General features: G+C 41.0%; 1 protein-coding gene across 1 annotated transcript; it reads right to left on the reverse strand.

Annotated features, from left to right (window-relative positions):
• Window positions 1-14,378: 14,378 nt before the first annotated feature.
• On the reverse strand, window positions 14,379-15,443 carry LOC133052630 (melanoma-associated antigen 10-like). The gene has a single exon (XM_061137549.1). The coding sequence runs from the start codon at window positions 15,441-15,443 to the stop codon at window positions 14,379-14,381; it is 1,065 nt and encodes a 354-aa protein (XP_060993532.1).
• Between the last annotated feature and the right edge of the window lie 575 nt (window positions 15,444-16,018).

Consider the following 16,018-nt stretch of genomic DNA (forward strand, 5'->3'; position numbering starts at 1 on the left):
TTCTATACTTTTAGTTATTTTTGTGATATGCTTCATTTCCTCTTTTTCTCACTCCCATAATCAATTTATTTTAAAATTTACTGAGAACTTACATATGTGTTTGGCCTGAAAATAACAGTTAAAATGAGTTACTGCTTTTGAAGAAGCCATTCTAGAAAGTTCTGCCAAGGGTATGCTCTTTTTCCTCTCAAGTTTAATCCATTCCTTCATTCCTACTCTTCCAACAGAATTAAAACTACCAAAGTAATGAATTTGGAAGAGGTTGAGTCTATGCAGATATCCTGTTTCTCTTCAAACTTTTGCCAACTAATATTACTTTCCACAGTGGGTTATGCCTAACGCAATTATCAATGCTTTTCTAATGGTGAGTATCTACACCTTGTATTTCCTCTACATTTATTAATTGTTATTGCTTTGTAAGCAATAGTTGTCTTTTCACCACCATTCATTTGTGATCCAGTTATTTATATCAGCATGCCTCATGAATATTAATTTTATTCTTTGGGTTTTAATCCAAAACTACCATTATTTTATTTTTCACATTGTTCCATCTTTGGCCATTTGGATCTTTTCCAAATTTGTACCTTTGTCATTTTGTCATTACCCCTCATCCACTCCCCTCTCCTTTTTTGTATCTCTGTGCTTTCTGGCATCACAAGATGCTGTCTAGGTGTACCACCAAGCCCTGAAATTAACCATCAGTCAAGAAACCCTGGCTCTTTTTAGTAGGGAATCGCATTCAAAGACCAAAACCTGGGAACTAGGTACATGTGTTGCTGCTGGTGTGTCTTTGTTTCTAGGCCTCATAGGCAGACAGAGCTGTGAATTAAATGTATGCAAACTGATTCAAGTGTACAAAATACGTATTTTATCTATGTATTTATTTAACTTCACTGGTGGCTCAGACAGTAAAGCGTCTGCCTACAATGTGGAAGACCTGGGTTCAATCCCTGGGTCAGGAAGATCCTCTGGAGAAGGAAATGGCAACCCACTCCAGTACTGTTGCCTGAAAAATCCCATGGATGGAGGAGCCCGGTAAGCTACAGTCCATGAGGTCACAAAGAGTCAGACATGACTGAGCAGCTTCACTTCACTATACGTACTGAAATAAACATGAGTTTCTTAATGATATTTCCAACTCTAATCCACCACCACACAAATCATTATAGCAATTCCTTTTGCTTAATTGTCATCTCCTTCTTTGACAATGAGAAACTTGGCTCTCATTACTTATTTTTATTTATTTATTTTTGGCTGTGCTGGGTCTTTGCTTCTTCCCGGGTTTTTCTCCAGTTGAGGTGAGCAGAGGCTACTCTCTGCTTATGGTGCTTGGGTTTCTCATTGCAGTGGCTTCTCTTGTTGCTGAGCATGGGCTCTAGGGTACGTGGGCTCAGTGGTTGTGGCATACAGGCTTAGTTGCCCTGCAACATGTGGGATCCTCCTGGATCAGGGATCAAACCTGTGTTTTCTGCATTTGGAGGCAGATTCTTTACCACTGAGCCAAGAGGGAAGCCCTACTTATTTTTTAAAATCTAGTATAATGTACAACAATTTCAGATGTGAGAGTACAAGGTTTTAGGGCAAATGTTTTCCCTTTAACTTTATGATATCTAGCCAAAACACTATTTTCTAAGGTTTCTTAAGTCAATTCCTTTCTTCCCTGCCTCCTGCAGTATGGTTAATACAGTTAGGTTTGTTTATTACAGTCTTTATTCCATCTTTTAAAAAAATGATGTATTATTTATTTATATGGTTGCACTGGGTCTCAGTTGTGGCACATGGGATCTTCGATTTTCACTGTGGCATGCAAACTCTTAGTTGTGGCATGTGGGAGCTAGTTCCCCAACCAGGGATTGAACCCAGATCCCCCGCATTGGGAGCTTGGAGTCTTACCCACTGGACCACCAGAGAATCCATCTTGAGTTCCTACGACATCTTGGCTTTGATTTTTTTTTCTATAATGTATGATTGCATTTATTTATTTATTTTAATTTATTTATTATTTTACTTTACAATATTGTATCGGTTTTGCCATACATTAACTTGACTCCTCCATGGGTGTACATGTGTTCCCCATCCTGAAACCCCCACCCACCTCCCTTCCCATCCCATCTCTCTTTTAAAAATGTTTTCACTAAAATTCAATTTTTGTAGTGTATGGTTCTAAGTGTTTTGACAAATGCACAATTTGTATATCTGCTCCCATAGTACTATAAAGAACAGGTCCCATGCCCCAAAATTTAACCTGTGCTAACCCATTATAGCCTACCTCCTTTCCCCAGTCCCTGAAGCCCCTGGTGCTGTTTTCCATCCCTACACATTTGCCTTTTTCAGAATGCCATCTAAATGGAACAATACTATATGTGGCTGTTTTGTATGGCTTCTTTCAATTAGAAAAATATATTTGAAAACCATCCATGTTGTTGTATAGAGCAATGGTTCCTTCCCTTTCATCTCGGAATAGTTTTGTATGTTATGAATGTACTATAGTTTGGTCATACATTAACTTGTTGAGAGACATCTGGTTTGTTTTTCAGAGTTTGGCAATTATGAATGAAGCTGCTATAAACATTCATGTACAGGTTTTTGTGTGAACATAGGTTGTCGTATCACTTGGGTAAATGCCTAGGAGTGGGGTACTGGGTCGTATGGCAAGTGTTTGTTTTACTTTGTAAGAAAAAGCTAAATTTTACATTACCCACAAACTGTGTGTTAAGAATTACAGATACTCCACATCCTTAACAGTGTTTCTTTTTTTTTTTTTTTTGTCTTTTAATCAATGTGTGTGTGTGTGTGCTCAGTTACTAAGCTGTGTCTGACTCTTTACAGCCCCATGGACTGTAGCCCACCAGGCTCAGGCTCTGTCCATGGGATTTCCTAGGCAAGAATATTGGAGTGGGTTGACATTTCCTTCTCCAGTAGACATGTAGTGATATCTTATTATGGTTTTAACTTTCATTTCCATAATGAATAACAATGCTGAATAACTTTTCCAATGCTCATTTTCAATCCATATATCTTCTTTGGTAAAATGCCTGTTCAGATTTCTGACCCATTTATGGGTTTTGTTGTTATTTTGTTTTCTTAAGATTACTCCACCATCCAAATTTTTAAATTGAAGTATTGTTGATGTACACTATTATGCTAGTTTCCAGTGTACAATATGGTGATTTTGCATTTAAATAAATTATGAAATGATCACCACGTGTCATTATTGAGTTTTAACTGAACTCTCTTTTACTTAGATAATATGTAATCACATAATTAAATGCCATTTGCAGTTTTTTTCTCAGTCTGCAGCTTGTCTTTTTATCCCATTATCAGTATTTTTTGCAGAGCAAAAGTTTTTAATTTTCATAAAGTCTAATTTATCAATGTATTATTTGATGGTCTTGCTTTTGGTGTTTTATCAGGCTGTTTGGCTAACCTAAGGTCCCACCAAATTCTAGTTGCTTTTCATGTATTTTGCACAGCATGTGGTAATACTCATTTTTATACTTATAAATATTCTATTGTTCCACCAACATTTGTTGAAAAGATTATCTATTGAGTTGCCTTTGCACTTTCGTTAAACATCAATTGAATGTGTGTGTCCCTTGACACTAGGATTGTCATTTGTTACTTTGATAAAAGTGTGGATCCTAGTGCCAACACTATAGTGTACACTGTAGCTTTATAGTAAGTCTTGAGATTGAGTAGCTTGAATATTCAAACATTGTTCTTTTCCAGAAGTGTTTTGGATATTCTAGTTCCTGTGCCATTACATATAAATTTTAGAATCAAATTGTCAATATCTGCTGAAAGTTTGCTACAATTTTAATGGTTTCAGTTGTACCTATTTAGATCAAATCAGACAGAGCTAACATTTTAACAATATCATCTTCCAATCTATGACAATTGTATATCTCTCCATTTACTTATGCTTTCTCTAATTACATCATTCTGTGTTTTGTAGCATTCAGCAAAATTACCTGGTGTCTATTTTGTTAAATTCATACCTAATTACTTATTTTTATCTTTGTGTTAGAGTCAGTTATATTGCATTATTCATTTCAAACTCCAGTTTTTCATTTCTATTAAAAGAACATGCTTTACTTTGTATTTGACCATGTATCTTACATAGGCAATAATATTATCAGCTACTAAAGACAATTTGCATTCTTTATTTGAAATTATTTTTTCTCAACATGAAACAGTTTAGAATTTAAATCAGTAATGAAAGAAGACAACTTTGCATTGTTCCCTTGAAGCTAAAGATAGTAATATGTCATCAATCCAAAGAAAATTCAGATGTAAAATGAGGATGTGGGAAGAAATTTTGTTTCTCTAATGCAGGCACAACTTCTTTTGATCTTTCCTCCTTTATTCTTCACCCTAGAAGAAGATATAATGCCTGAAAATACAATGGTATTCTTAAGGCCACTTGTAACTAAACTACTAAATGAAGTAGTTATGAACAGGAAGGTGTAAGAATGATTTTTGATGACCTCTTTGAGCATTTATACCAAGCTTTGTTTGCCTGCCTCCATACTTTTGGTTGTCTGAGGGAAACAAAATGAAACAAAACAACCCTGCTTTTTAAGCAAGTATATATATTTTTAGATTTTCTTTTATTTCTTATAGCAGAGTCCAAAGAAATCTCACACACAGGTGCTGTTTTTAGTTTCCTTTTACAAATGAGGACCTGATCACACACACACACACACACACACACACACACACACACACACACACACACAAAACTCTGCTCATGGTTAAAAAATACACCTTTAAAAAATAGAAAAGCTGAGGTTAAAACCAAAGCACTTTTCTTATATGTTGCCCATGTATATTCAGAAATCTTCCTGGGCTTGAAACTCAGTTTCACTAAGGTCTCTGTTAATTCCTGTTAATTCCAAATGTGCCAATGCCACAGTCTTGATTTAAAGTGCTTTATATAATATATTTTAATTCCCTTGCTATTTAAAAAAAATCCTTCATGTTTCTCATAAATATACTTTCATATTAGCTCTAAATTATGACAATGAACAAGTCTACATATAAATTTCACCATTTAGATAAAATAAACCAATTGTTCAATAAACATCCACTTCCAGAACTCATTCAATATTAAACAGATCATCTGAACAGTCCTATAACTATTAAGGAAATTTAATTCATAATTTTATGGCTACTTTTCTTTCAAGGAGCCTAGAATGAACAAGCATAAGAAATAAAATGCCCAGCTTAAATGAGATGTACATTAATGAGGTCACAGTCTGTTGGAAAGTCGTAGATTATCTGGAAATAATCAGCAGTTTTTGTTGATAGACTCATGTTTGTGTTTTTGTGAGAGTGTGTTGGAGCATCAAGTAAGCTAAGGAAAGTTAGACAATCCAATATCTATTATATGAGGTTTTCCTTGATTACTTGATACAGTTTATATACATCATTTGATAGCTTTATATTAATCATTTCATTTGTCTCCCACAATCCAACAGTGTAATCACCATTTTCATTGTCTCTGTTTTATGCTAATGATAGCAAATTCTTATATAGTGCTTATCATTTGTCAGGTACTATTCTAAGTCTTTATATGTATGTTAATTTAATCCTGAGAGCAAGCATTCCATTAGGTACACCAAAAAATTCTCCTGTGTGGAAGGATAGACAGAAGAGAGGCAGTGGAAGGATATGTTTTTTTGTTTGTTTGTTTTTTAATCAGCATGAGCATGTTCACCAGGGAACCAATTTTTACCTCCCAGGAAGATTCCAGGCTTTTAGGAATTCAGCCTATGCAGATATTTATTCCACAGTCATTTCCATGGTCTTCCCTCATATCATTTATAAGATGCTTTTGTTTTGAAATGCCTAGGTAAGCTCATTCATCTGTGGATATGCTCACTGGCCAATTTGAAAAAAGATATCACTTTAGAATCTTACTGCAAATATCTGAGTAGTTTTTGTTTGTTTGTTTGTTTAATAACTCTCTAATGTATAGCTCCAAACCAGTAGATGATGTGCCAAGACTCTACTCACCAGCACTTTTCAAAAACACTTTGAGTGTGTGTTCAAGAGGCTAACAGGGAACTGCTAGGCATCTAAACATCAGAGTCCAAAGTGAACTTTGAAGGACTTCCCTGGTGGTCCAATGATTGAGACTCTGTGCTTCCAAGGCAGGGGGTGTGGGTTCAATCCCTGGTTGGGAAACTAAGATCTCATATGCTGTGTGGCCAAATAAATAAATAAAATATAATTTAATAACATAAAAAATAAAAAAAACAGATTTAAAAAATAATAATTGTTAAAAACAAGCAAAAATGAACTTTGAAATTGAAGGAACTATTGCTATCAGAGAGGTTCCAGTGTAAGTGATAGGACAGCAAGGGAACTTGTACGAGGGGGAAGAGTGCTTTTTATCTTTACATCATGGGAAGGGGAGGTGAATCTAGGCTGTTCCTTTAGAGGAAGAGAGAGTAAAGAGCTGATAAAGTCGATCAGGTGGCAGAATCTAACAGGAGGGCACGCTGAGTAAGAATGGGGGTAGGGTGCTACAGATCAGAAAATTGCTGAGGGTGGACAGAAATCCAGTCTGCTCTCAAAGAAGCCTGTGGGTTGGAGAGGAAAGCGCTAGGTTCATGAAGCCCACAGACAGCGCCCAAATCATGTTTGATGTGCATTGTCATTTTTCATCTTTAGGTCTCTTTTTGATGTCTTGGTGCAGAGACCTTCTTTTCAAGGCCTGAGAGACACGATGGAGAACCGAGATGAGAAAGGAATTAAGAGATGGAAGGTCGACGTCAGGCTGGGAGGCGTGGGAACAACATGGGCTTAAGGTGAATTTAGACTAGAAGTCTGGTCCCAGCCTTGTCATTTACTAGCTACGTGAGCCTGGAGACATTGTCCAGTGCCGTGAGTCTTAGGTTCTTGAGCTTCCTGAGCCCTGTCTTGTAGGACTGTTGGAATGGAAAGTGTGTCAGACTCCTGGGGTTCAGATCAGTTCAGTTCAGTCGCTCAGTCATTTCAGACTCATTGTGACCCCATGAATCGCAGCATGCCAGGCCTCCCTGTCTATCACCAACATCTGGAGCTTACTCAAACTCATGTCCATCAAGTCAGTGATGCCATCCAGCCATCTCATCCTCTGTTGTCCCCTTCTACTCCTGCCCCCAATCCCTCCCAGCATCAGGGTCTTTTCCAATGAGTCAACTCTTCGCATGAGGTGGCCAAAGTATTGGAGTTTCAGCTTCAGCATCAGTCCTTCCAATGAACACCCGGGACTGATCTCCTTTAGGATGGACTGGTTGGATCTCCTTGCAGTCCAAGGGACTCTCAAGAGTCTTCTCCAACACCACAGTTCAAAAGCATCAGTTTTTCAGTGCTCAGCTTTCTTCACAGTCCAACTCTCACATCCATACATGACCACTGGAAAAACCATAGCCTTGACTAGACAGACCCTTGTTGGCAAAGTAATGTCTCTGCTTTTTAATATGCTATCTAGGTTGATCATAACTTTCCTTCCAAGGAGTAAGAGTCTTTTAATTTCATGGCTCCAATCACCATCTGTAGTGATTTTGGAGCTCCCCCCCACCAAAAAAAAAGTCTGACACTGCTTCCACTGTTTCCACATCTATTTCCCATGAAGTAATGGGACCAGATGCTATGATCTTAGTTTTCTGAATGTTGAGCTTTAAGCCAACTTTTTCACTCTCCTCTTTCACTTTCATCAACAGGCTTTTTAGTACCTCTTCACTTTCTGCCATAAGGGTGGTGTCATCTGCATATTGATATTTCTCCCAGCAATCTTGATTCCAGCTTGTGCTTCATCCAGCCCAGCATTTCTCATGATGTACTCTGCATGTAAGTTAAATAAGCAGGGTGACAATATGTAGCCTTGATGAACTCCTTTCCAGATTTGGAACCAGTCTGTTGTTCCATGTCCAGTTCTAACTGTTGCTTCCTGACCTGCAAATAGGTTTCTCAAGGGGCAGGTCAGGTGGTCTGGTATGCCCATCTCTTTCAGAATGCTCCTGGGGTAGTCCCTGGTATATCAGGTCTCTAGTGGTGAGAAGTCAGGCTTCTGGTTAAAAATCCTAATGTGTGATTTCCTAGGCCTGACCATGGGCTACTGCAAAGACTTTGTTTACCTGGAAGGTCTCAAGGAGAAAAGCTGTCCTCCCCACACCAGACCTGGTGCACAACCCGTTGGACTGCACTCTCTAAAGAGGGTTGCAGTCAGGCCCCACTGGCAGGCCATGTTGGCCTCCTTTTTGCATTCCTACCTCTATGCTTTCACTCTCATGTCTTTATCTGAGGCCTTGGGGAGTGGTCTACTTTGGGGCCTCTGCTGAGGCCTTTCAAAGAGGGGAGGAGGGAAGAGGCTTGAAGACACTTTTCTCACCTATTTTCCCCACTCTTCGCCTTTCCTCCTTGCCTTCCTCTCATTATAGGATCCATAAAACTGCCACAGCCATTTGTTCTAGCTCCCTCAAGAGGGAGTTGACCCCCACCCACATCTGTGCTGATTCATCTGACCCTTGACTGGTGTGCTGTTCACCAGAAGACAATGAAACAGAAGGATTTGGGACTGTTTCTTGTTTTATATGCTTGCTTATATTAATTGTCACAGAAAGTGACCAAAGGCTTAACTCTATTGTGTTTGGCTTTTTGCTTTAAGTCAGTTACTCTAACACCTTAGCTCTCCAGCTCAGCTGAGCTCCTGACAAATGGCAGTTGTTTCTAATCTATTATTTTGACCTTAGAACCTTCCATCCTTTCCTGTGGAAATTTGCTTTTATCCAGGACCTCTCAGTGCACACCATGACCCAGGAGAAAGGAGCAGTGACCCCCCAAGAGACTGACCCCCACTTGCCCGAGAATGTCCAGGAGTCTCTGGCGGAGGTGTGGGTTGGTGGTGGCCTGCTGCAGGGTCAGGTGCACTGAGTGCAGCAGTGCATGCTCGGGACCTTCTGAAGGAGGTCACCATTATCTTCATTACCTCCACCATAGTTTGTCCTCAGGTAAATAACAGAGAGGGAACACAACCCCACCCATCAACAGAAAATTGGATTAAAGATGTACTGAGCATGGCCCCCAATCAGAACAAGACCCAGTTTCCCCCTCAGTCAGTCTCTCCCACCAGGATGCTTCCATAAGCCTCTCATCCTTCTCCACCAGAGGGTAGACAGACTAAAATCCACAATCACAGAAAACTAACCAGTCTGATCACATGGATGACAGCCTCGTCTAACTCAATGAAACTATGAGCCATGCTGTGTAGGGCCACCCAAGATGGACAGGTCATGGTGGAGAGCTCTGACAAAACATGGTCCACTGGAGAAGGGAATGGCCAACCACTTCAGTATTCTTGGCTTGAGAAACCCATGAACAGTATGAAAAGGCAAAAAGATAGGACACTAAAAAGATAAGACACTGAAAGATGAAATCCCCAGGTTGTTGGGTGTCCAATATGCTACTGGATAGCAGTGGAGAACTAACTCCAAAACGAATGAAGAGATGAAGCCAAAGCAAAAATGACACCCCGTTGTAGATATGACTGGTGATGGAAGTAAAGTCTGATGCTGTAAAGAGCAATATTGCATAGGAACCTGGAATCCATGGAACCTGGTCCATGAATCAAGGCAAATTGGAAATGGTCAAACAGGAGATGGCAAGAGTGAACATTGACATTTAAGGAATCAGTGAACTAAAATGGACTGGAATGGGTGAATGAACTCAGATGACAATTATATCTACTACTGTGGGCAAGAATCCCTTAGAAGAAATGGACTAGCCATCATAGACAATAAAAGAGTTCAAAATGCAGTATTTGGATGCAATCTCAAAAACGACAGAATGATCTCTGTACATTTCCAAGGCAAACCATTCAATATCACAGTTATCCAAGTCTATGTCCCAATCAGTAATGCTGAAGAAGCTGAAGTTGAATGGTTCTATGAAGACCTAAAAGACCTTCTAGAACTAACACCCCGAAACCATCTCCTTTTCATTATAGGGGACAGGAATGCAAAAGTAGGAAGTCAAGAAATACCTGGAGTAACAGGCAAATTTGGCCTTGGAGTGCAGAATGAAGCAGGGCAAAGGCTAATAGAGTTTTGCCATGAGAACACACAGGTCATAGCAAACACCCTCTTCCAACAACACAAGGGAAGACTCTACACATGGACATCACCAGATGGTCAATATAAAAATCAGACAGATTATATTCTTTGCAGTCAAGGATGGAGAAGCCCTATACAGTCAGCAAAAACAAGACTGAGAGCTGACTATGGCTCAGCTCCTGAACTCCTTATTGCCAAATTCAGACTTAAATTGAAGAAAGTAGGGGAAAAAAGCTAGACCATTCAGGTATGACCTAAATCAAATCCCTTATGATTATACAGTGGGCATGAGAAATAGATTCAAGGGATTAGATCTACTGGGAAGACCCAGAGGAATCGGGTGGAGAGGGAGGTGGGAGGGGGGATCGGGATTGGGAATACATGTAAATCTATGGCTGATTCATATCAATGTATGACAAAACCCACTGGAAAAAAAAATAATAATAATAAAAAAAAAAAAAAAAAAGAGTTCCTGAAGAACTATGGATGAAGGTTTGTGACATTGTACAGGAGGCAGGCCTCAAGACCATCCCCAAGAAAAATAAATGCAGAAAGGCAAAATGACTGTCTGAGGAGGCCTTACAAATAGCTGTGAAAATAAAAGTGAAAGGCAAAGGAGCAAAGGAAATATATTCCCATTTGAATGCAGAGTTCCAAAGAATAGCAAGGAGAGATAAGAAAGCCTTCCTCAGTGATCAGTGCAAAGACATATAGGAAAACATTAGAATGGGAAAGACTAGATATCTTTTCAGGAAAAATTAGAGATACCAAGGGGGCATTTCATGCAAAGATGGGTACAATAAAGGACATAAATGTTATGGGCCTATCAGAAACAGAAAATATTAAGAAGAGGTAACAAGAATATATAGAAGAACTATACAAAAAAAGATCTTCACGACCCAGATAATCACAATGGTGTGATCACTCACCTAGAGCCAGACATCCTGGAATGTGAAGTCAGGCGGGCCTTAGAAAGCATCACTATGAACAAAGCTAGTGGATGTGATGGAATTCCAGTTGAGCTATTTCAAATCCTGAAAGATGATGCTGTGAAAGTGCTGCACTCAATATGCCAGCAAATTAGGAAAACTCAGCAGTGGCCACAGGACTGGAAAAGGTCAGTTTTCATTCCAATACCTAAAAAGGCAATCTCAAAGAATGCTCAAACTACCGCACAATTGCACTCCTCTCACACGCTAGTAAAGTAATGCTCAAAATTCTCTAAGCCAGGCTTCAACAGTACTTGAACTGTGAACTTCCAGATATTCAAGCTGGATATAAACAAGGCAAAGGAACCACAGATCAAATTGCCAACATCTGTTGGATTATAGAAAAAGCAAGAGAGTTCCAGAAAACCATCTACTTCTACAATATTGACTATGCCAAAGCCTTCAACTGTGTGGATCACAACGAACTGTGGAAAATTCTTAAAGAGATGAGAGGACCAGACCACCTGACCTGCCTCTTGAGAAATCTGTATGCAGGTCAGGAAGCAATAGTTAGAACTGGACATGGAACAACAGACTGGTTGCAAATCTGGAAAGGAGTACATCAAGGTTGTATATTGTCACAATGCTTATTTAATTTATATGCAGAGTACATCATGATAAATGCTGGACTGGATGAAGCACAAGCTGGAATCAAGATTGCTGGGAGAAATATCAATAACCTCAGATATACAGATGATACCACCCTTATGGCAGAAAGCGAAGAACCAAAAATTCTCTTGATGAAAGTGAAACAGGAGAGTGAAAACCTGGATTAAAACTCAACATTGAGCAAAATAAGGTCATAGCATCTGGTCCCATCACTTCATGGCATATAGATGGAGAAACAGTGACAGACTATGTTTGGGGGGCTCCAAAATCACTGCAGTTGGTGACTAGAGCCATGAAATTAAAAGACACTTGCTCATTTGAAGAAAAGTTATGACCAACCTAGACAGCATATTAAAAAGCAGAGACATTACTTTGCCAACAAAGTTCCATCTAATCAAAGCTATGGTTTTTCCAGTAGTCATGTATGGATGTGAGAGTTGGACTATAACGAAAGCTGAGCACTGAAGAATTGATGCTTTTGAACTGTAGTGTTGGAGAAGACACTTGAGAGTCCCTTGGACAGATAAGAGATCCAACCAGTCCATCCTAAAGGAAATCACTCCTGAATATTCATTGGAAGTACTGATGCTGAAGCTAAAACTCCAATATTTTGGCCACCTGATGTGAAGAATTGACTCTTTTAAAAAGACCCTGATGCTGGGAAAGATTGAGGGCAGGAGGAGAAGGGGATGACAGAGGATGAGATGGGTGGATTTCATCACTGATTCAATGGACATGAGTTTGAGTAAGCTCTGGCAGTTGGTGATGGACAGGGAGGCCTGGCATGCTGCAGTCCAAGGGGTCGCAAAGAGTTGGACACAACTGAGTGACTGAACACCTCTCAGAATATGTAGTGCGCTAAGACATCAGAGACCAAATAAGTCAAATACGCTGCTTTGTATTAAAATTCCATAAAATTTCCTTTGGATAATATGCAATTTAATTTAGGTATGGGTTAGTCTTCCCCAGATGAATTCCACTCAGAGGTCCTAGAATTCAAGTCAAAGACTAAGTCTTTGTATCCATCCCAGCTGTTCTCCCATCCAAAAATGGTATTCTCATTCATTTTCCCCTGATCGAAAATCTAGTTCTTGTTTAGATTTGGCAACAGTGCACTCAGGATAACCTAATTACATTGTCATCTTAATGTATAAGTCTCTGGATCTCTCAGGCCAGGGAAAAGAATGCCAATCTAGCAACTTCTCGGCCTCACTTCCAGATAGTATTATCCTATTTGTCAGGAAATACCTGCTGATGATGTGTGTAGAACACCTAGTTTGTCCACTGGGCTTTTACAAGAGTTCGGACACTTTCCATACTTGCTTGGGTAGGGATTGCTCTCTGATTTATCCAGGATCCAAAAGGAACTTCTAAGAACCCTTTTCCATTCCAGACTTTTCTCTCAGTTGTGCTTGTGCTTAGTCACTCAATCGTGACTGACTCTTTTTGACTCCATGGACTGTATAGCCTTCCAGCCTCCTCTGTCCATGGGGATTCTCCAGGCCAGAATACAGGAGTGGGTTGCCATACCCTCCTCCAGGGGATCTTCCTGACCCAGGGATGGAATCCAGGTCTCCCACATTGCAGGTGGATTCTGTACCATCTGAGCCACCAGGGAAACCATCTATCAATTGTGAGACACAGCTTTTGAGAGGCCCCTGCCACCACCCAGCATAACTGAAAATGAACCCCCACGGAAGCAACTGCAGTTTCCTAAAGCCTCAAGCCATCTTGGCTCAGGGCATTTACACTTTACTGCTCTCCCCCGGAACCACACCTTCTCACCTGTTCTTTTACCCTGTTGCCTCCTAGAGGATGTCTCACCATCTCTTCATCTGATTGCTGCTCCTAGACCCTGCTGATCTCTGGGAGGGATGTGTCCTGCTTAGGCTAGGATCACCATCTCTAACACAGGGCTTTCCATCAATTCATGTTTGGCAAATAAATGAATCAGTGAGAAAGATTTAAGATTTACTTTCGCTCATGTTCTTGAATAAGCCAAGCATATCCAGATATGTATCATTTAATAAAAACTACAGAGTAAAAGAGATAGGTGAACCTAATTAGCCAGCCTTTATACTTTTCATGTATTCCTGCATGCATGCATGCTAAGTGCTTCAGTTGTATCTGACTCTCTGCAACCCCACAGACTGTAGAACACCAGGCTCCTCTGTCCATGGAATTGTCCAGGCAAGAATACTGGAGTGGGTTGTCATTTCCTTCTCCAGAGATCTTCCTGATCCAGGGATTGAACCCACCATCTGCTGTGGTTCTGCTCTGCAAGCAGATTCTTTACCACTGAGCCACTGGGGAAGCCCCTTCGTCCTTAACTTTTCTGCTGGGTTCTTTCACATTTCCAAGCAATTCCTATTCTAATGCCTTGTTTCAGATCACAGGGAAAGATGGGTTTCTCAATGAGTTTGCAGAATTGTGAAACTCATATGTGATAAACAGCTATAACTGTGTGATCATTGTCACTCATAAGCTTAGATTCTGGAGCTAATTAAACTTTATTAAACAATATTTGGGGGAAAAACAAGTAATAAAAAAGTTAAATGTCCAAATCACTCATATACAATAGAAACATGAAAATGCTAATAGACTGTTCCACCCTAGCCCTCCATTACATGGAACACAGACTGTTGTCTTCAGATGAAGACTGAAGAAACTGCTTTGGACTTCACTCAGGGCAGAAGAGGTTGCTGGACATGACACTGGAATTTTCACTGGCCATGGCAGTAGTATCATCCCCAGGGACAGTTCTGGCCTGGGCTCTCTCATCTCTCAAAGCTTCCTCATACCAGAATAAGAAGGAAGTGGGGTCAGTCCCACTGATCTTGGCAAAAAACTCCAGGACTTTCATCTTACTGGTTTCAGCATAGGCCCTTGGACCCCATAGGAATTCATAACGTGGAGGATCACTGTGAGGCACCTGTCGATACTGTAGATATTGTTCCTCCACCAAATCTTTGGTGATGAGTTTCCTGGGCTCCCCGTAGATGAAATCCTCCTGCCCAGCATACATCCCCATCGTATTCAATAATTTCCAGATTTTCTCCTCAGGGACACAGTTGCCCTCCATGAAGATCATACCCAGGATAAGTATCAGGAAGCCAGTCTTGGGCATTCTCCCATCATTACTCAGCATCCCATCGTAGGTGAGGTTGAGTGTTTTGACAAGCTCATAGGAGTGTCTCGTGGGGTCCACTTCTTTCACTTCAATGCCAAAGACAACCTCCATGCACTCACAGACTTTGCTGAAGATATCAGGGAAGTTGTCCTTGTGTTCTCTGATGACACTCTTCAGCATTTCTGCTTTTGTGGTGGGTTCCTTTGTTACATATTTGACACACAGGAACTGCACCAGTTCAGCCACCTTGTTGTTTAGCTCATCACCGAGCAAGGACTCAGGATCTGGTGGAGTCTGGGAGGTGCTGGGCTCCTCCTCCTCTTGGCTTCTGGAATTTTCATCAGATTGACTCAGTGGAGTGGCTGAGGTGGCAGTGGGTGAGAAGCAGTCTCCCTGAGAACTCTGGACAGCAGTCAGTGCCCCAGTGGCAGGTACCTCCTCTGTGGTTCCAGGGATCAATGGGGTGAGGGAAGAGGAGATGGTAGATTTGGGGCAGGAAGTAGCCTCTTCCTTCTGAGCCATGGGAGCCTGCACACATTCTAGGCCCTGTGCCTCTTTTGGGGCCTGAAGGTCTTCCTCAAGCTTGCAGCACTCACTCTTCTGACCCAGAGACATGATGGCTGGTATTGGAGGTGGCCAGAAGGACAGTGGGACCCTGGGGGAGCAAGAGAGATGGTCAGTGGCCTCAGCTGAGAAAATCTCCCCACCCAGGATGGCTCTGACAAAAGAAGCTTACAGGTTTCCTCTTTAAGGGGAACTCCCAGGTGTCACGGGCTCCTGTTCTGGTCGGCCTAAGAATGAAAGAAGCGAGATAGTTCCTCAGGGTGGAGCCCAAGGATTCCAGGGCTGAGAGTAGGCCAGGTGGGGTCAGGCATTGTGGATTCTCTGTTTAGAGTTGGACAGAGCCTTGGGAGACATTCAGGGTGTGCACCTCGTTTTGACTACTGCTTCTGCCCAGGTCTTCTCCCATATGCTGACCTGAGAACTCTGGCCTCAGACAACAGCTGTCACCTCCCAGATCCTAGAACTCCGAGGAGGGAAACTCAGAGGACTCCTCAGGATGCAGACTACAGACACAGTCATGGGCCTCACAGTGTTGACAGCCGTGCTGGGGCCAAGCTCTGTGATGTCCCTACTGTCATGGGGTGGATGGTTCCCTCAGTGCTCCTTCAGAGTCCCAGTACTTTCCC

The sequence above is a fragment of the Dama dama genome, chromosome X, assembly GCF_033118175.1.
Source record: "Dama dama isolate Ldn47 chromosome X, ASM3311817v1, whole genome shotgun sequence".
Classification (NCBI taxonomy): Eukaryota; Metazoa; Chordata; class Mammalia; order Artiodactyla; family Cervidae; genus Dama; species Dama dama.